Source organism: Penicillium roqueforti (assembly GCF_015533775.1).
Source record: "Penicillium roqueforti strain LCP96 04111 chromosome Unknown scaffold_29, whole genome shotgun sequence".
NCBI lineage: Eukaryota > Fungi > Ascomycota > Eurotiomycetes > Eurotiales > Aspergillaceae > Penicillium > Penicillium roqueforti.
This window is the reverse complement of record NW_024067593.1, coordinates 249,056-272,115: the sequence shown is the minus strand read 5'-3', so window position 1 is coordinate 272,115 and position 23,060 is coordinate 249,056. Positions and strand designations below refer to the sequence as shown.

Genomic DNA, 23,060 nt, shown 5'->3' with positions numbered 1-23,060 from the left:
GATCTGTCATAGTAATTCAGGTATTTTAATTTCCTGCCGGTCTAAAATTGGTAAGAGCTAGTCCTAATTAGGCTATAAAACCATTAAAATCAGGCATCCGGCTGTTGGCCGCTATACACCTTCGTACACTGATTGCAAAAGAAAAGCTGGCTCATGATCAGGATCGAATGTAGCAGGGTGTAAAAAAGGCCATTTTGGGTGAAAATTCTTGAAATAAGCCTCGACGTATGGTACGTATGGTACGATTCTACTTGGGCATTTTTCAATCGTTTCTGCACGCTGAACAGAACTTGGTTCTGCCGCAGGAGAGTAGGGATAACCAGGCTCTACAGATGCTACTGAGCTCATGTGGCCATCAGCGTTCTTTGTTTGTTTCAATTCACGTCGTGAATTTTGGGTGTAGGAGCATTGAATTCCTCGCTGGAAACAGGTATCACAGGGTGTCTGTCCGTTGCATCTTGACCTTCGCGAGCGGCAGTAGTTGCAGGCTTGGACTGCACGGGATGATTGTAACTCCTTATTTCTATGGAGCGTACGGACATGCTGACGCAGCGTGTCATTCCTAGCAAAAACGCGATCACAAAAAGGGCATTCATAAGATTGTGATTGGAAGTGGCTTTTGGCATGTCGTGTAAGATGTTCCTTGCGTCGATAGCCAAGGCCACACCCGGGGAAATGACATTGGAACGAGGGTGGCTGCGGAGTCATCGGAACTAATTAGGCGATGGAGACGACAGAGCGTGAGGGAATGAGGTGAGCAGGATGGGCCGGGAAGATCTTCCTGCCCAAACGTCCGAAAATCGACAATGGGGTCGTCCAGGAGTGAGAACTAGCAGCCACGCTGCAGGTATAAGCGATATGGAATGGGATGGCGACACGAGGTGGGACCCCCGATGGGAGGATGGGATACCGATGGGATACCGATGGGATACCGATGGGAGTAGCCCTAGATGGGATAGGAGGGATGGTGGGATGATGGGAGGATAGGAGGATGGGAGGATGGGATAGCGGGGCAAACCTTTGCACGTCAGGATTGGCAACGTACAACATACAAGGGACGGGACTGAAGGAAAAAATCCCACTTCTTGGTGGATCTTCCCATTCCTTCCTCCAGAATCATCCGAATCATTCAGTAACTTCATCTCCAATTCACATAGTCTCTGATTATTTTTTTGCTTTTAGGTTTTGTATCCTTCTAGGCTGTCTTTTCTTCTCATCCATTATAAGCATACATCATCATTCCACACAAGAGCAGCCACATGCTGAAATTTCCCTCAATCACTTGTTCTGAGCCCTTCAACTTCTCTTAGCATCGCTGCTTCTCGGCACAGAGAGCTTTCTGACTCGCTCTGTGTGCTGCATGGCCACCCCACCCGCCTCTTCACTTCCTGTTCCTAGTGCTTCCTCGAGGGAACGGTTTTTTCCGAAAACAGGTAGTGGATACGTCAGGATTTTGAGCTTATGCTGCAAAATATCTCCTTCTCATCTGGAACGACTTCGAACTCCTTTTTCGTGGCTTTCCCTTTCCATCACGCATTCCCTTTGGTACGTATGCTAAAGCCATTGTCATTCGAGACAGCCAGAAGGCCTCCACATTCTGGAATGGTTATCTCCAGGGATATCTTGGGAACCGCTTGTTTCAACGCCCCATGATTGGACAGAAGAACGCTGAAACGAGTGTATACGGCGATGTTAGCCTTCTCTCTCAAGCAAAGGAGTTTGCACACGAGCATCAAGTTAGCGTCAAAGTGGTGCTCCTTGCCGGCTGGGCTGTCAACTTTTCCCGCCATCTGCAGAGCGATGATGTGGCCTTTTATACCAACCTTCGGGATTGCAGCTTTGACACAGAATATATCGTTGGTCCTATGGACGTGACCGCTCCTCTTCGAATTCAACCTTTGGAGAACGAGTCCACACTCGAAGCTCTCTATAGATTGGAAAGCGAAAAGAGAACTGTTTCTCAATCTTCCTATGTGGGAGGAAGCGCCATCAGGGAGTACAGCCAAAGCCAAGCCTCCCTGACGTCCATGTTCACTGTTCGTGAATCAGAGATCCCCATGCACAAAGTTGAGGCCCTCGATGTTACCACAGAAACAACACTCAACTGGCCAACTGGCCAACTCTCCCTGGTCCATGACTCGAGTTACTCATCGGCCCGAGCCAAGATCATTTTGCAGCACTTCTGGGAAGTCCTCCAGCAGATCATCTCGAGTCCATACGACCGATTCAAGAGTTTGAGTCTCACGTCCGAGCAAGAGAAAAGCTCCCTGTTGAGCTTCAGGTCTTCCCGTGGAAACGTCTCCCCTCAGGTGGGGCATAACCTGATTGAGAAACAAACTCGTGATAATGGAGATGCTCCAGCTCTACAGTTTCAACTTAGCGAATTCATGAGCTTTGCTAAGCTGAATGCTGCTGCGAACCGTGTCGCTCATCGTCTCACTGGGTTGATGTCGACAGGGACCATCGTTCCGGTTCACATGGATGTATCCGTCCAGTTCGTGATTGTTCTCCTGGCTATTCTGAAGGCGGGAGGTGCCTATGTGATTCTTGATCACTTCCAGCCACCATCTCGCAAAGCATACATTCTCAACGATGTCAAAGCACCATTCTACATGAAAAATGGGGGCCCTATCAAAGGGATTGCAGATGTGCTGGCTTACTCAATTACGGATCTCATGCATGGTTCCACCCCCGATGCGGAAATCGATTTGGGCTTATCTCTGGACCCTGAGCAGCCTGCATATATCATTTATACCTCGGGGTCTACCGGTGTTCTCAAGGGCGTGGTCTTGAGTCACCGCGCGGCTTCCACTGGGATCCTCTGTGCTCCAGATATATCCAACAACCGCAGCCTGCTTTTCTACAATCCCATCTTCTCAGCAGCCCAGAGAACCATTCTGTCTACTCTAGCCAAGGGTGGCTGTCTCTGCCTGGCAAGTTGATCGACCCTTCAGGGGTCTCTGATGCGCTTCATCAATGATATGAAAGTCAACACTCTTGGCATTACATCCTCAACCATTGCGCTGTTAGAACCCGAGAAGATACCCACGCTGCAGAGAATCAACCTCACGGGTGAATCACTAGACCATTCCGTTGTTGCGCGCTGGGCCAGTCATGTGGAGCTGAAGAACAACTACGGTCTCAGTGAATGCACACAGCTCACCTGGGGACGACGCATGTTTTCGGGAGAAAAGCTGTCGAGTCAAAAACGTTGGACAGCCATTAGACACTACATCTGCCTATATTATGGACCCCGATACCTCGAACCTAACACCATTCCTGGTTCTAGGAGAGCTGTGTCTTGAAGGTCCCCAGATTGCTAGCGGTTACCTGAATCGCAAAGAAGAAACGGATAAGGCGTTTGTTGATAGTCCTTTCACTCCGGGGCGCAACTATATCGGACTGGCGACATGGCAATTCGACTGGAAGATGGCACTATTGAAATTGTCGGCCGGATTGACTTCCAAACCAAGATCAACGGTCAGCGAGTAGAGCCTGGTGAGATCTCGGCTCTTCTTCGTCAGCAAAGCTCGGTTCGTGCAGCAGTTGTAGTGGCTGCCACTGTTGAGCAAGAAAAGGCTCTCGTTGCTTGCATTTCGCCGAGTGATACATCACTATCCTGGCCTCGAGTTGTCTCCAGCCTCCGAACAGCGACATTGGCTAGTCTCCCATCCTATATGACGCCTGCATACTGGATGCCATTCGACGACCTGCCGGTCAATAGCAATGGAAAGACGGATGTGCTGCAACTTAGGAACCGAATCCAAGCGATGAAGCGTTCCGATCTTATTGGTGCCTCGATGGATACAGAGGAAGTTCAACGAGAACTCTCTAACATGGAAAAAGTGCTCCAGCTGGCCTGGGCTAAGGTTCTTTCTCTTCCATCTGAGGTTATCACAATCAATCAGTCATTCCTGGCGCTGGGAGGTGACTCACTCAAGGCCTTGCTTGTCATTTCGGAATTATTGTCCCACAACTACCTCGCAGAGCTTGGTGATATGCTTCGCGCAGACTCCTTGGCTACAGCAGCGTCTTCCTTGACATATCAAGAAAATGCATCCGCAAACCAGGATTCACCAACACCTTTCAGCTTGATACCGGGCGAAACGGACGTGGATCGGACAACATTTGAGGACGCATACCCTGCTACACCTTCCCAAGAAGGTATCATCTCAGCGCATAACAGTGCAGGGGGATATGTGTATCATCGCGTGTTTGACATCGAAGGGTACGACGTGTCTCGACTTCAGCAAGCGCTTCAGATGGTGATTAACAACAATGCCATCTATCGAACTGGGTTCGTGGCGCACGGCACGGGGTTCTTGCAGATGGTCCATCGACAGTTTGAGCTACCTTGGGACATTGTCAATGATACAGCTTCCATCGATTCCTATGTATCACAGGTTCGGAAGCAAGAGATGGACATCGCTCAACCTCTTGTTCGTGCAGCCATCCTGAATGGTCACATCCTCGTGGTCATCATGCACCACGTGTTGTTTGATTTCTGGTCATCCAAAGTTCTCGTCCAAGATGCTGCAGCCATCTATAATAATCAGACTGTGGCTTCTCGGTTGTCATTCAACATTTTCGTGCGGCACTATCAGCAGCAAGTGGATGAGAAGGCGGCCTCAGATTTCTGGTCCGATTACCTCCAGAATACTTCTGCTACACGTTTGACCCTATTAGAGGGACTGCTAATGTTGTGATGGCAATCCAGGTCAACCGCCAACGACCTATGATTGATATTAAAATGTGGGTATGGGATTATGTCAATGGCAAGTCCCACAGATCCCACCATATTCAGGTTTCAGAAAGCGAGACGGATGGAGTCAACCTGTCCGGGGGTCCACTCGTCATTCCCTTCCATCTCCTATTCCTAAGAAATCCTCAAACCCCAAGAGAAACCAACGTGGTAATCGATGAAGAATCGTTACAGAAGATTGCCGAGTGGGGATGGGATATGCAATTTCAGTAAGGACTTATGACTGATTTTGAATGTTAATTCAGTGTCTCAGCCGCACATAGATTGCGTTAAAAGAAGATTGGTGATGGACGACAGAGAGATTCGTTTCGAAGAGACAACCACCCCTTGCCAAAGCTGATTATTATCGAGCTTGTAAGATTCTTTATTGGCTTTTGACCTCGGCGGGAAATTGTGACAGGTGTTCCAGGTTCCGGGAGAGCATGTTTTGCTGTAGCATCTATCTGCCTGACAAGAAAGACAAGAAATCTACAGTCATCAAACCGTCCTAGTCCGTTGCTCTTAATGGAAGCTTCGTCCCTCCTAAGCACTTGGTCTTATGAATGATGCGACTTCGATGATGGTGAGCATTCGTTGTGATGTGCAATCCTCACGAGGATGAAGAAAAAATAAATGTACTTGGCTTTTATCCATGTTTCTGAGTGTAAAATTCCCTGTTTCTCCATTTATGTATTTCTTAAGCCTTGGGACGTTCTGGGATATCCTTTTCCTTATTAGCCCCAGGGAAGCGGGAACCTCTATCCTTGACCTTCTTCTCCTTCTTCTGTACAACTGGAGGCGGGTAGGCCTTGAGGGTGATTTCCTGCCATTCGGGTGAATCTGCATAGGCTTTATGAATAGGTGCCATGAGACGGGTCAGAGCCTCTGCTGCTGCAGGCTTTAGATCTTGGGGAGTCAACTAGGTAATGTTAGTAGGTTTCCGGGAGCAAGCAAAAATATTAACATACAACGTCGTTTGTGTAATCCTCTTTGAGTTGTTGGATGTTAGTGTAGATGAGAGGTTCGTTATCCCGGCGTGCCACGCGGAATTCCTTCTTGCCAGCGAGGGCGGCTGCGGGGAGCAAGACGAATTCCACCATGGCAATTATGCCATTGTTCTCGACGACTCGAGGGACCGCTTCCGATTTACGGATCTTCTTGGCGACTATCTCAGGTGGGTCGAGGAGATCAATCTTGCTATCTAGATAGGGTTAGTTTGGAACGCTTTAGACGAGAGATTTAGCTTTACATACCTTCGATACTAGAGCTCATTTTGCCCCCGCTGAGGCCTGCAACCATTGGAGTGATAAGATGGGCACGCTAGGAGTTGAAAATCATTAGCGATATTCATTAAGCCTTGCCCCATGGATATATCCTTTACCTTTCGGTATCCGAGTTTGGGTAGCCATTCTGTTGCTGCGGTGAAGAGCTTCCTCTGATCCAGGCCTTTTTTTTCGTTAGAAATAGTGTAGATATGCAAGTAGAGTTAGACATACCGCCTAATTCGGCATCGACCTTAAGATACTCCTCATCGAGGACCTGAAGGATCGGGTAGAGCAGGCCGCTCATTGGGGCGTTGGTAGATTGCTTCACAATCTCTGCACCAGCCTTCCTACAATCATGCTCAGAGGTCATAGCGGCAAGCCGGTAGACATCCATAACATAGTCGGAACTCCGCTGGTAGGAACTCCCAAGCACGAACTCGAGCTTCTCCGTCGACACGCCCACAGCCTCTAGGACTGCTGTGATGATCTTTTCGTAGTATTTGACACGGTTTTCCACCAGTTCGAGAGGCGCTTTCATTGAATCTAGAAACGCGTGCACGTCCGCAAGGAGAATCACCACCTCACATCCTGACGCTAGTAGCTGGGCGATCTTGATTGCGGCGACGAAATAACCGGAATGAGGCCGACCAGTTGTAGCAGTGCCTAAAACAGGACAAGAGATGTCAGTTCGCCTATTGAATGGTAGAAGGTAGGGAGTCATTACCCCAGTACACACGGGGATTGCGCCCCTCGGCAAGGATGCTCTCGATCAGTTCCGGGTTAAGAATCTCGCCGAGATTGTCCCGAATGAGATCAAATCTTTCCTCCGCAGATAAAGCCATTGTTAGACAGATTGAAGAATGGGCAATACTACTAATGTAAGGGGAACAAATCACAAAGAAAAAGTCGGTCCAAAATCACCCCGCAATAAAATCTGCAGAATAAGGCGGTCAGACGGGGTGAGTCACAGTCACGTGACTACGTAACATCTGTACCTGACCCAATCAATATAGGGGATTGGTGAGGCTCTTCAACACGGATAGAGTCAAGTTGTATTATCTAGCTGGCTTATCTTCTGTCATCCGCTCCATTATCCCTTGACATTCCATCTGCATACGCGCCTCAATAAAAACAGAGAAGCGATACCCAATGTCCTCGCATGGATATGAGGATTAGCACCTTTTGGAACCTCCATTCTGTTGGGAGTCAAGATAGGTCCTTGCTCTCGCGGGTTAGGCCAATTAACTTCCCAGAGCCCTAGCCCATAGAGCTACCAAAGATCCAAGTCCAATCAAAAACAATACTTTGATGAGATGGAGAGATTTAATTGGTATCTGCTTGAAAGTGGTGAATATATGGCTAATGTACAGTCTATGGAATTGGGACTTCTTCAATGATCACGATCAAGCCTTCAATATCTGGGTGGCCAAAACTTTACATCAACCACTTCATTCGGCGCCCCACGGTAGAATCTAGGGTAAGGGTAGCCTCGAGTCGCGCCCAAACCACAGCCAATGTCGCCACAACCAGCAATACACCGACCATAATGCTAGTATTCTCGTAGCTTCGCGGACCGACACTCTTCTCGTGGTTTCCGCGGATCAGTGCACCCGCAACTGGGGTTCCAACTAATGTCGCTAATCCTCGCACCATATACAGCAAACCATTGACACTGACAAAGTTCTGTACACCGAACAACTCTACTAGGCTCGTCGGGAAAAGAGCGACGTATGCTGAAGCAAAAACGCCATAGAAGATCGTGAATGCAATGAACAGTGTGCTCCCGGTAGATTGTGTGGCGGATAGACACGAGGGAAGCCATAATGCGAGGACAGACACTGCTGAGATGAGGGTTGTTAATACCAATGTGTTGAGTCTTCCCATACGATCAGCTGCATGGCCGATGACGATCTTGCCTAGCGCATTTGCAGCATTAGAGATGGCAATGAAGTTTGCAGACGTTGCCTGTGAGTAGCCTAGTGTACGAGCAAAAGAAGCGAAAAAGAACACCGGCGTGTAGTATGCAGCGGACTGCAATGCTGCACCCAGAGCATGGGCAACAAATTTGCGGCTTTGGACGACGCGCCAGTCCACCAACGGAAGGCGGAAAAATGTAGAAGACCGGGAAGAAGCGGCGTTCTCGGCTTGAATACGGGTGATCTGACTAGCAGGCCAGCGTATAAAGGTCCCTGATCCGCAAATGAGTGCGAAGGAGATCCCCGCCGTGACGCGAAGTGTATTGCGGAATCCGAGAGACTCAATGAGGTATCGAAAGGCGAGGGGCCAGGCAACACCGCCGATCCCGGTTCCCGCGAGGATTATGCCCATGGCTAGTCCACGGTGCAATGTGAACCAGGTCGGTGCCACGGTTACAGATGGCATGTAAGTTAGACACGTGGCCATACCAAGCAGAATGCCTTGGGTGAGGATGAATTGCCACAGGTGTTGACTGAAGCTTGCAAACAACAGAGCGCTTGAATGAATTATTCCGCTAGCCCAGATGACATATCGAGGGGGGTATTGCTTTGTCCAAGCTGTTGCGAATGGCGCACCTATTGTCATCAGTGCGATTGAGAGAGTACCGATAAGGTCAATCTGCGCCGGTGTTGCGCCGGTGAACGGGGTGTTTGGCTCCTTCGACATGGAGTCGTAAAGCTCTTGAAAGACACCGAATGCGAAGTTAATTCCGCATCCTGTAAAGACAAGTGTTGTCGAGGCGATTATGATGATGGTGGAGTGTCTGTAGCTGTGTTAGTCCACCTCTTGTGGAGGTGACTGGTACGTACAGACGAGTTGGTGAGTTTGCCGGGTTTTCTCCGTCAACCAGCATGGGTGTTAAAGAACGTTCCATCCTCGGCAGTAGTATAGGTCGTATTTTTGATGGCAACGGGGTGGACGCGTGTTGAAATTGTAAAAGTGAAGACGTATATGAAAGGTGACATGTAAGGATGCGCAAGTGAAGTTAAAGAAAAAAAAGATTCATGTCTTTTGGAAAAGAAGTTGATTGTTCTTGGCGTTTAAGCTTATATTAACTGTGAACCCGGTTTAACCCTAACCTTCTGAGTCATCGCGGGGTATGGCCGAGGCTGTCGGATTTAAGATGGAGAGCACTACTGCTGCCATGAAGATAAACATAACTGTGGCGACAAAAAAATGCAGCAGAAGGGTAAAAAGACAGCAATGTCCGAGTGAATTTCCATTGAACTGGAAAGCCTGAAAATTCGGCTCGGGCTATGATTTAGTTCCTGTTTAGGGGTAAATAATGGTACGTAATCGCCGTTAGATTCTTAACAATATTTATATAGATCAACATCTTAAGCCTTTTCACCCTTTAGGAAATTACCGCGTTATCCTTTATGATGATAGCAATGCGTCGTAATGAGGGCAAAGCTTCCGTCAAGAACAGAGCAACGGACCAGGACGGTTTGTTGACTGTAGATTTGCTGTCGGACAGATTAGAGGCAACATACACTCCGTGTGTCTAATAAATCGAGTGTGTTGGTTCTTGCATATGGTCCGTTATCGTCTCACAACCGCACTGAATTCGGTCGACATCTTGGATAGCTGGGCGAGCCATGGCTCGAAAATAGCAAAAAGGATACACAAACAAATACGGGATTATATAAAGCTGCGATGCAAAACTATAACAATGTCGTTCGAATTGCCCCAAATGACAGACATAGAGGATGCATTTACCCTATTTTACTATACCATAGCGGCATCAGACTTAGTAGTTCGAGCAACATAATTGAAAATGACAGATGGGCGTATCAATCCAACTACGGGTTCGTAGTCAATTGCTCAATCTTTGGCTCCATGTTCGCAATCCAATATGTTTTTGGTAGAAGATGGTTTCCGAATTTGGAAATGCCGGCACACTGTGCTGGACGACAAGAGGCGGTAGTGACTTGGTGTTTCTTCGTATCATGAAGAGAGGAGAAGAGAAAAAGGAGGGGGGGGGGGGTTGAAATAAGGAAAGAGAGGTCAGATGACATTAAAGAAATGAGGAAAGAGCAGAGGTCTATACGGCAGGCCCTCGGGATACAAAGAGAAAAGTCATCAGTCCTTAAACTTCGGGCATTTGCCCCATTTATCATAGGGTTGAGGTATTAGATGAAGAGGAAGTAAGTGCACTACTATATAAACATCCATGACCTTCAGTCTCTTTCTTCTTCCTTCAACCACCTTCCTTCAACCATCTGTCTCTCACCTCTGACTTCTTCATACAATCTCATACCGTTCTCTCCTTTTTCACTGAACTTCACCGTGATGTCGATCTCTGAGAGAGAATGCCAATGCTGCGATGGCAATCAAAGTCAACCGCCAATGACCCATGATTAGTATTGAAATGTGGGTATGGGATCATGTAAATGGCATATCCCACAGATCCCACCATATTCAGGTTTCAGAAAGTGAGACCGATGAAGTCAAACTGTCCGGGGGTCCACTCGCCATTCCCTTCCATCTCCTTTTCCTACGAAATCCTCAAGCCCCAAGAGAAACCAACGTGGTAATCGATGAAGAATCGTTACAGAAGATTGCCGAGTGGGGATGGGATATGCAATTTCAGTAAGGACTCACGACTGGTTTTGAACGTTAATTTGATGATTTATAACGATCTGCATGCTATTCTATCATATGCTCAAGATCGTTTATTTGCTTTGTTTCCTTTGTTCTACATTTACTACTGGTGCTATTTTAGATAAGAATAGTATTTACTTTATACTATATAGAGGAATTATTATTATTTCAAGGATGCTCCACCTTCACGAGCTATGTACTAACTTCTTTTATTTTGATCTATTTCATTCGCAATAATACGACCAGCCATTGATCTTGGACTATATAACTTTTGGTGTCTTTTTTGGGTCTTTTATACTGGTTTTTGTACCACTTGTTATGTGGTTTTCAAATAATATGATAGGCAAGTTATATGCAGCCCGAAATGTATACAACATACAGGTACATTCCATGGAACCTTCCAACCCTGGTTCCAGGGTTCCAATCCATGGATGCGAGGGGGGATGACTAAGATTATGCCCGGCAATAATGTCCAATAGGAGAGTTATGCACCGGCTAATCGCCCGGAGGTTATCATTCGGCGAGGGCTCCCGATTTACCCCGCATATTATCTGATAAGAGATAAACACTATGTTCCGAGGTCCACATGTCTCCTGTCTAATGTTCTCTTGACTTTCACCAGACTCTTCTGGTATTTACCTGTTCTTTCCATGACCCCCGATCGAGAACTAAATCAGGGTACTAAGCGTAAGCGCGGGGAGCGGAGACGCGCCTTCTTGGCGTAAGTACATTGCTGCCGGGCATCATTTCGCTTTCCACATTGACAATCCTCAAAAAGTTGCGAGACATGTAGAAAACAAAAGGAGAAATGTGAGGGCGGTCCACCCTGCTGGAGATGTCAGCGACTAGGGCGACCGTGCCATTTCCAAGGCCAGCCGACCCAGATAGCGACATCCCCCTGCTCCTCAACCGTCCCCGTCGCGTCCATTCCGAAAGACCAGAGTCGGCGAATACAAAGCCTGGAGGATATCGCCCGTCATTTTCTTGGGGATTTGCCTTTAGATGAGGAGAATATCGTCCGTATCGCGGACAAATTACGAAACTCGACGAACACCGTCCTGCCGGAAACTGCCCTGGATATCAACGAGTCATTTGACGTTCAGTTCGTGTCAGATAATATGGCACATTACTCGGGGGAGTTTTCTCACTGGAATTTTTCCCAGACATTACGCCGCAAAATGAGCTGCCAAATAGATCAGTTTGATTTGAGGGTTTGTATCTCTCCCCGCAAGGACTGAAGCGTGTCTAATGACGTACAAAAGGTTAAAGAATACTGGCGGCCAACCCAGCTTCAATCCCCACCAGAAGTGATAGTGGAGACATTGACACATTTACCACCAAGAGCTATTGCCGACTTCCTCATCACCATGTTTTTCAAATATGTTGAGGTCAACTCCTTTTACATGGAACGGAAATGGATTGAAGAGAAGGTAGCGCTCTGTTACAGTCCGAAAACTACATATACGGCCATTGATTTCCCTTGGGTATGCTCTGTTTTTGTTGTTATGGCCATTGGGACTCAGGTAGCCCACATGGAGGATGAAAAACCAAATCCCGCTTCGGAGATCACGGAAGAACTGAACTTGTGCTCTGAAGACTCTGTCGGGCTAGTCTTTTATCATGCGGCATGCAAGCTCATTCCTGATGTTCTTTTGGTTGCTTCTCACGAAAGTGTGCAGGTTTTCTTGCTTCTCGCCACATATTCATTACCTGTTTCGACGGGTGGCCTTGCATATACCTATTACGGTCTTGCAATGAAGATGGCGATTCAAAATGGGATGCATCGCAAATATCATGGTGGTAACTGCGACTCCAGAACTATTGAAGTCAGAAATCGGTTATTTTGGACAGCATACACTATTGAAAAGTACGATATTCAAGAGACTATTTCACACCAAAGCTAATCAATGCTTCATAGATATATCAGTATCCTCCATGGACGCCCTCTGTCGATTGCACGATCGGAAATAAACGCGGATATGCCAAGAGACTGTCCCACCTTTGAGTCACCACGATTTGCCAATCTAACCGCGTTCCATACATTGATTTCATACTTGGGAGAGGTCTCCGAGACACTGTAAGTGGCTCAAAATGTGAAACCAGTTTATCGACGACATGCTAATACCTCAATAGTGCACAATTTAAAAGATGTCCGAAAAGGCTTCTCTCTGAATATTTAGAGCGACTCGTACGGCTAAGGACCAGTATCAAGCAATGGTGGGACTCACTTCCAGCCACTGAAGAATGTCGGGATCTATGCTCGCAAGGCCCGAATTTCCGACAAAACTCGCATCTCCGACTGTGTTATCTGCTTATATATGTGTACATGGGCCGTGCATTCATATTCGTTGATGACAGGAAACAAGCAGATGAAGCTATAATTGGTCCAGATCAAGATTCAGGACGGGCGCATCGGTTAGTTTTGGTGGACGACTGCGTGTCGAGTGCTTTGGACATTCTTAACACTCTGCAATCCTTATCCGACCATGTTGGTCTTTGCCGCGCTTCTTACAATGAATTCGGTGCTTGTCGTGCGGCTATTCTGGTCATTCTTGCAGAATGTCTCAACGCAGGAAAGTGCCAGAGACTTCAAGATGGCCTACACCGTGGAATGAGTCTCATACGTCAGATGGTCGGAGGAAGCTCTTCGAAATCCGACATCTCATATCTCGAATCTATCGAAGCAGCTATCAGCCGGCTAGAAGCCATCCCTGAAGAAGGATCCATTTCCCATCCACAAAGCGATGAAAGCTCTATCTCTGCCTATTCGAAGTTCAAAGACTGGACGCAGTCACTGAAGAAGGACAAATCTGCAGGTGGAAATTTGGAGCTGTCTTCTTTTAGCCCGCTGTCGCATCTCACACCTAGCACAGAACTTTTCGCGGACCCGGAGCTGAATGATATGACAGCTTTCTTTGAGCCTCATTGGTCTAATGGGGATTTCCAGTTTGATGCGTATAATCTTTCATCTCTGTCAAATTGATTTCATATGGAGGCAATAAAACTAAGATTCTATGTTACTTCCTCCCTTATCCAAACACCGCATACTGAGCACGTTTTCTCCAAGTCTTCTGCATGTCATTCTCTGGATTCCGCTCCGCATCTTCGGTCGCAATAGCATTGATAAGGTCTTGTTCATCGAAGGCTCTGGCAGGGCCGAAATCCATGTCAACCGGCTTGACTATCTTCGTTTTGAAATACCACTGTCAAAGTCAGACATTTTCCATCGTCAACCACAATTTTGAAGCACTCACCTTGTATACGAAGTAATCAAAGACGAACAACGGAGCCGCGAGATAAGAAGAGAAGAAGCTCTTCACCGAACCCTTTTCTCCAAATGGCCAGCAAGCCAGGTAGAATTCACAACCGAAGACAAACGCCACAATAAGGAGACTAAAGTATTGCGCCCATGGAGTGAGAAGACCTTTGAACGGAAGTGCGCTGAGATCCTTGTTTTGCGCTCGAAGTCCTTGCCGGAAGCGAAGATGAGCAATATAAATCGAGCCCCATTGGAAAAGCGTCGCTATAGCCACCTAAATTCAAGTTGTCAGCAACTTCACATATTATCCCTTTTGCCGATGTACTTACCAAGGCCGAAAACCAACTATACACCAAAGTGCCCACACTGTTGCAGTTGAGATAGCCTAGCCCACCACCAAGGCCCAAACTGATCAACAGGGACACATAGGGTCGACCCTGCGAGTCCTTTCTTCCGAAGAATGGATGAATGATCTGCAGGTCAGCTAGTGCTGTCAAACTTCGACTTGCGATGTAAACACTAGTAATGCCACAGCTAATGACACTAAGGAAGATGAACCCGTTGATGGCGTGTGCGAGACCGTAAACATCCGCCCGCTTGACTGCAATGACAAAGGGGCTTCCCATAGTCCCGCTGGCGTTAACAAGATCCACATCATTGGAGGGAACACACATTCCGACGAGCCAGATGTTAACCACGAAGAAGGTAAACATTCTCCAGAAAACGGGTCGAACTGTCTTTTTGATAGTGCGACGGGGATCGGCTACCTCGCCGGCTATAACAGCGATGTGCTCGCCTAACTTGAGTCAGTACATTTTCCTCGATTCGCGCTCGGATCTCATACCGCCGCCGAAACTGAAGGCCGCCTGCACGAAAGCCTTGGAAATGCCCTTTATTCCATTATTGAAAGCACCGGGGTTCTTCCAGTATCGGAACTCGATTGGTCCGTTTGTTGCTGCTATTCCGCCCGATGTCATGATGAACATGAAGAATATCATCAAGATAACTGCAATACACTTCACAAAGGACATGTAATATTCGATGTAGCCGTAGACTCGGACGTGGAACATGTTTGCGATGGCAAAGACTACCAGAAATATAGTGATAAATCCCGCGAGTGGCACAACGTCTGTCTGTGGCCAGTATTTCAGGACGGATATCGCTGCTGTTATCTCTGCTGGGATGATCATCACCCACTTCATCCGCGTAAGTACATACGACCTTGATGTTCTAGTAGGCTGACATACCGCAAACCAGAAGTTGACACCAATCGCAAAGCCGAATGCGGGGTCCACATATTCAGCGCATTGTCGGATAAAGCCACCATGAATAGGCTTGTATGTAGTCATCTCGCCGATTGAAGAGTATTGGGCGTACACGATCATCCTACAGATGGTGTTAGTTACAAGAGCACAAGACCAGATTTTTCTGGAGTACCCTACGCTGTGATCGTATAGGTGATTGCTATACCGGCAGGGCCGGCTATTCAATGTCAATATATGTCTTGAGGGAAATATCGGGGTTTCAACTCTCACCATAGTGCAATGCTTGTCCAGTTCCCACCCATAGACCAGTGCCGATACCAGCTCCAAAGGTCATCATCATGATCTGGCGCCTCGTCAAGGAACGGTGGTACCCAGCATCGTCCGACGCAGATAGGACGAGAGTATTGCCATGATGCTCAGTTCCTGAGCTGGCTGAGCGTTCGATGTCATTTGTCTCGTTTGTCTTGAGCTCAATTGCGTCCTTCGAGGTTTGCATTGAAGATTGGTTCATGCTGGTGCCTGCGTGAGTCGTAGATGTGTTTTCAGCAACAGGAAACCTACCATCTGTCAATTTATCTGAGATTCCTAGGGTTAATTCCCGAGGCCAATTGTATCCTTATCGCTATCTCTGGTATCTCTTTAAAGTGTTTACATTCCCGGCGGGAGCATTTTCGCACTTCCCGCCGGCACTGCACTGCTAGTGTCTTTAGGGCTATGGGGTACATGTACATACGCGAGTAATAACCGCACCTTTACCTGTAATTACCAGTATGAGGTAGATAATTCGAATTACGTACAGTTCAAACCTCGAATCAAAGCATGATATAGATATAAGATAGGCTTAACTATTCAAGATCATCAGATATTGTGTTCTGGATTCCTGGATAAGGTCTCCCCATCGGTATTGCCTCGTCGATCTGTCAGTTGCATTGAATTATATTACCACTTTGTTCAATTCGAATCTGATACGATGGAACACAATCGGAAATTGAGGGTACAATGCCTCTTTGAATTCGTCGTCTCGATCATGATAATGATAAAAGCTATATGCCGCAATATCATATCCCTGTGGTGGTAGACCAGCTCCATCGACAGAACACTCGAGAAAGAAATTCCTGAGACGGTCGTAGTAACGGCCTATGTACTCTTTGGGCTCTCGTGGGGTGTCCCTTTCGTGCAGTCTTGTAGCCGTTGGCCCATGATGTAGTCGTTAGGGTCTGAGGTATCAAGAAGAGCCTCTAGCAGAACCTGGCTGACTCAATCAGGGGTGTCACGGAGATCAGACGAGTTCCCGAGGACGACAATGGCAGTTTGTGTCCGCAAGAAGATATACAGCACTAAGCCCCTGAGACAGATCCTTGAATAAACTACAGGGGTTCTCATCTGATTGACGCTTGCAGTGTGAAAGGATGAGTGACGTGTACTTGAATCCATGTATCCTTAAAAGATAAACACAATGCTATATACACGATTGAATGACTTCCCTAGGGAAATTTGATATATATCTGGATAGTACTGGCCACCAAAATCTGGGAATATATACAACCAATCTTAGTCGTAATGAACTAGTAATTGTATGATAATTACCAACAGTTTCTAACTACTAGATACTACCAAAGTACAATCTACATCTGTACATCGACAACCTCACAATCCGACCACGTAACCGGTGCGGGGTACTATATGATTCATAGTTTCATAAGTCCGAAATAAGTTCAACAAGGGTGACTCGCTACTATTTAACCAATCTATACCCCTGCCTTTCTTTATCTGCTTGAAAGATCATTTCGCTTCAAAAGGGTACTCGAGGATAACGATTGATACTACAAATCCCCAACAAACAACTCCAACATCGAGACCCAACCATGTCCTCATCTAAGCACGTTGTCTTCGACATCGTTGGTACTCTTGTCTCATACGATAATGTTTTCGACGCCATTGATACCCGATTGGGAGACCGATTGCGCGCAGAGGGAATCAAGCCCCGTCTGCTGGGATTTACCTGGATGGAAGCAGCCGAGCGCGAATACACCAATCTAAGTCTTGCCCAAAGCTACGTCCCCTTCGGTCAAGTCTTCCGCACCCTATTCTATCGTATGCTCTGGATGGCTGGCATTGCTGAGCCACGGACCTGGGCTTCCCCCGAAGATCTGGAGTATATAATGGCGGAATACCAACTTCTCAAGTTCCGTCCAGGTGCGGCAGAGTGTGTTCAGAAGCTGCGTGATGCAGGCTTTACCGTGTGGGCTTTTACCGCAGCTGATATCAAGCGTGTTGGGGGCTATTTCAAGAACGCGGGCGTTGAGCTGCCTGCGGAGAACTTGCTCTCTTGTGATGACGTCGGTGTGGGTAAGCCTGACTTGGCGGCTTATCGTCCTTTGCTGGAGAAGCTGAAGTCGGAGAATGATGGGAAGACGCCTTGGTTTGCGGCGGCGCATATGTGGGATGTCTCTGCGGCGAGGAAGGCTGGGTATGTGTCTCATCTTCGAGTTATAAGTTGCTATTGGCTATTACTGACACTTTATTATACAGATTTAAGGGGGCTTACTGCTCTGTATGGGAGAAGGAGTCTCTGTCAGAACTTTTTGGAGAAATGGATGTTTTGGACGAGACTTTGCCAGGGATGGCAGAGAAGATCATTGCCCACCAGGCGTCATCTTGAAGGCTTGCACTTAGTCTTAATTACATCAACCTGAATAGAATGCCCTTTTGTTAAACATATTGGTCCCGCGTATATTTAGAAGTTAGAAGTATTAAGCCATTACAAAAAGAAGTATATGGCTACAGTAAACATTTTCCAACCTCAACTCTCATATTGACAATGTTGATTTAAGTTCACACTTTTCCTTTTTTTTATTTCCCACTCTAGACTTGAATCATTTAAGCCAACTCCTCAAAGTATTATTAGATACCGCCGGACGAAGCGTTATCACTGTACGTCCGATATTAACTAGCCGGGTCAGGACCGGGAAAGTTACCGGTGGAAAAGCCGCCGGGAGGGGAAACACCTCCCTAGTCCTCAATGCCAATGCCAATAAATAATTCCGATTCATTTGTGTTTCCTAGCCTACTTCCAAGCCCGCTAATAGTCTTGGACTCTCCAAAATGGAATCGAAGCATACCCCAGTCCCAAATGGGATGACGTCATTCTGGCGGACAGAGCCTCACTTTCTGGACAGCCATCGATCAACCGAATCTCTCCCTCGGGAGTGTGATATCGTCGTTGTAGGAGCTGGATATGCAGGAGCATCTGTTGTGCACCATATTCTCGACCAACTTAGCCCCGGGTCGACGCCGCCTTCGATTGTGATTCTGGAGGCTCGACAGGCTTGTTCCGGTGCCACTGGTCGAAATGGTAAGATTGGATAGTTAAAAGTGATAAACTTTGCTAAAATATTTATGTTCTGCTTATTGTAGGAGGACACATGAAGCCGGATGTTTATAATGGTATCGCTAGCTTGGCCGTTGATCATGGTGTCGAGGCTGCTGCTGAGGTTGCCGCTTTCGAGGCTAAGCATGTCTCGTTTCTCAAGGAGTTCGTCGAAAGAGAAAAGATAGACTGTGAATACACCGTCACAAAGGCTATCGATGTTCAGTTGTCTCGGAGCTATAGCGCAACACTCAAGAAGGCATACGATGGATTGATCGAGAAGGGGTGTGAAGCGACCACGAAGGCAAAATATATCCCCAGAAACGAGGCCGAGAAGGTGAGCACATGTTCGAAATGTCGTATTTCGATATACTGACCAGCTGTACATCAGTTCTCTGGAGTCAAAGGGGCACAAGGTTGTTTCACATATGACGCCGGTCACATTTGGCCATACAAATTCGTGCTGCACCTTCTGGAAAAAGCAATTGCGGAAGGTGTAAATTTACAGACGCACACACCTGTATCTGGAATTATAAAGTCTACTCCCTCAACATCCAGCCATCCTTGGACAGTGAATACTGCCCGAGGTTCTGTTGCCGCCAAGACAGTGGTTCTAGCAACGAATGCCTATACTTCGTCTCTAGCCCCGCAATATAAGGAGAAGATTATCCCTGTCCGAGGAACATGCAGCCGAATTGTCGTGCCTCGAGGTTCTACCGCTCCTCCTCTGACGAATACTTACACCCTGCGCTGGAACAATTGGAATTACGACTACCTCATCCCACGCGCCGATGGGAGTATAGTCGTTGGCGGTGCTCGCCCGGCTTTCATCGATGATCTAGACAGCTGGTACAATGTCAGTGATGACAGCCTGGTTCTTGAGCCTGCTGTCCGATACTGGGATAATTATATGCAGCGGAACTTTGTCGGTTGGGAAAATAGCCACGCTTACACGGACAGGGTCTGGACAGGAAGTACGTTGCTCAATCTATGATTTCCCTGCGTGTACCACTGAACTGACTCAACTTCTCTATAGTCATGGGCTATTCGTCGGATGGATTACCGCATATTGGCCTTGTCCCAGGACAGAAGGATCAGTACATTATCGCTGGGTTCACGGGACATGGAATGCCTCAAATTTTCCTGGCGGCCGAGGGCTTGGCAAAAATGGTACTCAATGATATCGATTTTGCAAAGACTGGACTCCCGCGGCTATTTGAGTCTACTCAGTCCCGGCTTGATAGTCGCCAGAACAAGATATTCGATAGCACCCCCGGGGCTGGGAAACCCCAAGCAAGACTGTGAGCAGGATTCAAATTTTAGATGCACCACTACTAGCGATTTAATGAGGTACATATACACATGTCTTTGTATTGCATGTTAGCATAATAAATAGTGGTGGATTTTTGTTGTTTATTCCGTATAGAACCTTCCAGGTTTAAATACCAGCTACCTGTAAGCGACCACTCGGGGTGGTGACGCATACGGGTTATAGTTTGCTGAGCGTAGACGAATCAAAGTCTAGGTTATATACTCTATATGAGCCTTTAGGCATTCGAACCTACCCCCACCCCTACCCCTGGGGGGGTAGGCGGTAGGGGTAGACTTATCTGCTTATTTACTTACTTACTTGCTTAAATGACCTACAGCCGGCTTAGTGGCTACGCTGTGACTTACTTACTTACTTGCTTACTTGCTTACTTGCTTTCTTAAATGGCCTGCAGCCGGCTTAGTAGCTACGCCGTGGTTTACTTATTTACTTACTTACTTACTTGCTTTCTTAAATGGTCTATAGCCGGCTTAGCGGCTACGCCGCGGTTTAATTATTTAATTATTTAATTGGTTGATTGTTTGCTTGGTTAAAGGCCGCCTAATTTGGGGTAGTTAACCTAACTAACTTGTCAGAATCTAGGATGAATACTGTCATTTTTCATCCCTGATACAGTTGGGTCACGTGACTGACCAGGCTGGTTTTCTGCAGAAAAACCAACTCAGTGGTTTTTCGCCCGAAAAACCCCGAAAAACCAGTCCCGCAGTTTTTCGCCCGAAAAACATCCTTCCATTTTGTTTTGTTTGTTTTGATTACTAAGTTGTCCACAAGATTGTCATGTTTTAGGACTATTGTCATTTTTAGAGAGTTAGAGAATTTATTGAGATTTTTCTGCCACATATACACTCGCCTTACCACCGTTTTTCCGTCATAACTAACTAGTTAACTAACTAACTAGGCCTAGTATTCCCTTGCCTAAACGACTCTATTATTTTGCTGAGCGAAGCGAGGCAAAATAAGCAAACACGCTCATTCTTCGTCAAAGTGGTGGCTATAAGATTTCACGAAGCTACTACAATTTGTATATAAGCCACTAACAAAATCAAGTCACTTTATCATATCACATCATCTACTTCATCGTCAACAACTACTTCAAATTTTCTTGATTCAAGGTTTGAATTGACCCAAAGCGCAGTTGACTGATATTCTTCTGCTTCTCTAGGTTGAAGAAGCATTCAGATCGCAGCTTCGGCTCGCAGATATCTTATACTGTGTCGCTGGTGGCAACTATAACCAGAACGGCTTCTTCGTTGACCTCACAGCAAAAGACCTTGAGAACTGCATGCGAAATAACCACCTCTCCGCTGCATATGCTGTAAAGACTATGATGGACATATGGCTTGACGAGGATACCTCAGAAGTCGAGCCGACCCGTCAGCGACACCGAGAGATCATCTTCATCAACAGCTGTGCGGCATTCCTAGGTCTTCCTGGCTCAGTTACATACACCAGTAAGTCGCGGCCTTGTACCACACTAGCTGGTAATAACTGATAAATATTGCTTCCTTATAGCTGCGAAGACCGCAGTGATGCGTGCCCTTGCCGATAACCTCCGTATAGAAGTCCTCCATCACAACTGCACGTACTCAAAATACTCGATCCATATCGCCTTCCCGGGTGATTTCATATCCCCGGGCTTCATAAAGGAGCAGCAGACAAAAGTTCCCCTCAACAAGAAGATCCAAGGGTTGGAGCAACCCATGGCACAGCTTTTGCACAAGTTCCCGACGTCGGACAAGGTTCATTGTATGTGCTACTGATAGGGGCGATTTCATCATCTGTGAGGACTCCTTTGCTGCAAATGCCTTGTTTTCGAATATGCTAGGCCCGTCACCCAAGCGGGGATGGGGTGTGTTTGATGCGCTGATGTCGCCATTAATGGGTTGGATTGTGCTGCCCTATTTGCGATGGAAATGGGAGGGCTTGACCAAGAAGGACGGTGAGGAGCTGCAGAAGTCTAGGGTGAAGTAAGATGTTGGAAATAAGGTAATCAAGTACCAGCGTGCCGATCAACTCATCCTTCTTGTGGGTGCTCTGGGATATTTTTTATAGCATACTTTGGCTTAACATTTTAACGTTCCTCTTCATGTTATAGAAAATATAGTCCAGCGGGATTAGGTTAGAACACCTGCCAACAAACGGAGTAAGGACTAAGCAGGATAATGTTTCCCTCGTTTCAAACACCCCATGGGCCTTATTCTGCCGGCTGGGCCATTCTGCCAAATCTCACCGTACAGCTTTTCGCCGCCTTGAAACCTACCATAAGAAAAGGCCTATCACGTGATACGCACACGACTCCCCGCTAAACTACTTCGGGTATATCTCCCGCTGGCCGCAGTTTCCAATCACCTCGTGTAATTTACGGGCTTACAGCTGATCGAATGTTAGAATGGGACCGCTAATTTAGCGTGAAGGAAAATATATTAATCCGTGTTAATCCGCGTTTCGACCATCTATCTGCTCAGAGGGGTCTTAGCGAATGTCGAGATCTCTCTTTATACTAGGATGTCTTCATAGCTTATAATAGACGTTCATAAAGACCCCGTGATCATTATTTACAGTATTATCTTTACCACTAAATCCTATCTTCTTCTGTACTAGGGTATTATAACCCCTAAAAGAATCCCGACATTCGCTGATGTCTGACATTCGCCGAGCTCTCGGAATTCGGATTAATACATGTTCCTCTGGGCCAAGAGGCGCTAAAATTAGCGGTCCCATTCTAACATTCGACCAGCTGTCGGTCGGTAATTTACTATGGTATCCCTAGAGTGATTGTAAGGTACTGTCAGCCATGAAGCTATTTAGAGATTATCTGATCTATCAAACATGAAGCTATTCGGAGATCACCTCCCTTCCTAAAGTTTAATGATCGAAAAATACAGCGCATAACAAAAACCAAGGTTCCTGTTTAAGGCCTAGGGGGGCCATATCGCAGTCTGATATTCAATTCTTAATGCTCAAATTCTCATTCTCTATACTGAATCTAGCCTAGCAGACAAGACGAGAGCGATACAACAACCCAAAGGTCAGCTAGAGTTACAGACTATGGAGATCATCCTCGTATCCTAATGGAATGACATTCTGTAAAACCCTTGTCATTCTGTGTCTCTTGTCATCCATTCTCCTCGATCTTCTCCGTCTCTCTTCTCCATTGATTTCTCTCTGTGGTATTTATTCATTCTTCCTTCATTCTTTGTTATGTCTCAACTAGATGTTTTCCTCAATAGGAAACACGGTCAGGATCTT

General features: G+C 46.8%; 8 protein-coding genes across 8 annotated transcripts; 5 read left to right on the top strand and 3 right to left on the bottom strand.

Annotated features, from left to right (window-relative positions):
- Nucleotides 1-1,649: 1,649 nt before the first annotated feature.
- LCP9604111_8162 (uncharacterized protein) lies at nt 1,650-2,942 on the top strand (the record flags this gene model as incomplete). The annotated part of the gene is made up of 1 exon (XM_039076275.1): nt 1,650-2,942. The coding sequence occupies one exon, from the start codon at nt 1,650-1,652 to the stop codon at nt 2,940-2,942; it is 1,293 nt and encodes a 430-aa protein (XP_038925941.1).
- A 468-nt stretch (nt 2,943-3,410) lies between these two features.
- LCP9604111_8161 (uncharacterized protein) lies at nt 3,411-4,706 on the top strand (the record flags this gene model as incomplete). The annotated part of the gene is made up of 1 exon (XM_039076274.1): nt 3,411-4,706. One exon carries the CDS (start codon nt 3,411-3,413, stop codon nt 4,704-4,706), a length of 1,296 nt encoding a protein of 431 aa, XP_038925940.1.
- Nucleotides 4,707-5,438: 732 nt separating this feature from the next.
- On the bottom strand, nt 5,439-6,848 carry LCP9604111_8160 (tyrosine--tRNA ligase TYS1; the record flags this gene model as incomplete). The annotated part of the gene is made up of 6 exons (XM_039076273.1): nt 5,439-5,660; nt 5,710-5,942; nt 5,995-6,061; nt 6,123-6,187; nt 6,238-6,669; nt 6,731-6,848. The coding sequence occupies 6 exons, from the start codon at nt 6,846-6,848 to the stop codon at nt 5,439-5,441; spliced, it is 1,137 nt and encodes a 378-aa protein (XP_038925939.1).
- A 592-nt stretch (nt 6,849-7,440) lies between these two features.
- LCP9604111_8159 (putative MFS monocarboxylate transporter) lies at nt 7,441-8,857 on the bottom strand (the record flags this gene model as incomplete). The annotated part of the gene is made up of 2 exons (XM_039076271.1): nt 7,441-8,746; nt 8,793-8,857. The coding sequence occupies 2 exons, from the start codon at nt 8,855-8,857 to the stop codon at nt 7,441-7,443; spliced, it is 1,371 nt and encodes a 456-aa protein (XP_038925938.1).
- A 2,380-nt stretch (nt 8,858-11,237) lies between these two features.
- On the top strand, nt 11,238-13,570 carry LCP9604111_8158 (transcriptional regulator family TF; the record flags this gene model as incomplete). Its single annotated transcript, XM_039076270.1, has 5 exons — nt 11,238-11,308; nt 11,366-11,798; nt 11,850-12,454; nt 12,506-12,664; nt 12,721-13,570. 5 exons carry the CDS (start codon nt 11,238-11,240, stop codon nt 13,568-13,570), a joined length of 2,118 nt encoding a protein of 705 aa, XP_038925937.1.
- Nucleotides 13,571-13,616: 46 nt separating this feature from the next.
- LCP9604111_8157 (uncharacterized protein) lies at nt 13,617-15,622 on the bottom strand (the record flags this gene model as incomplete). Its single annotated transcript, XM_039076269.1, has 7 exons — nt 13,617-13,790; nt 13,842-14,120; nt 14,176-14,642; nt 14,691-15,042; nt 15,094-15,232; nt 15,289-15,328; nt 15,382-15,622. 7 exons carry the CDS (start codon nt 15,620-15,622, stop codon nt 13,617-13,619), a joined length of 1,692 nt encoding a protein of 563 aa, XP_038925936.1.
- Nucleotides 15,623-16,976: 1,354 nt separating this feature from the next.
- On the top strand, nt 16,977-17,773 carry LCP9604111_8156 (uncharacterized protein; the record flags this gene model as incomplete). The annotated part of the gene is made up of 2 exons (XM_039076268.1): nt 16,977-17,581; nt 17,644-17,773. The coding sequence occupies 2 exons, from the start codon at nt 16,977-16,979 to the stop codon at nt 17,771-17,773; spliced, it is 735 nt and encodes a 244-aa protein (XP_038925935.1).
- Nucleotides 17,774-18,216: 443 nt separating this feature from the next.
- On the top strand, nt 18,217-21,782 carry LCP9604111_8155 (uncharacterized protein; the record flags this gene model as incomplete). The annotated part of the gene is made up of 8 exons (XM_039076267.1): nt 18,217-18,466; nt 18,529-18,818; nt 18,873-19,455; nt 19,518-19,782; nt 19,918-19,936; nt 20,974-21,262; nt 21,324-21,557; nt 21,637-21,782. The coding sequence occupies 8 exons, from the start codon at nt 18,217-18,219 to the stop codon at nt 21,780-21,782; spliced, it is 2,076 nt and encodes a 691-aa protein (XP_038925934.1).
- Between the last annotated feature and the right edge of the window lie 1,278 nt (nt 21,783-23,060).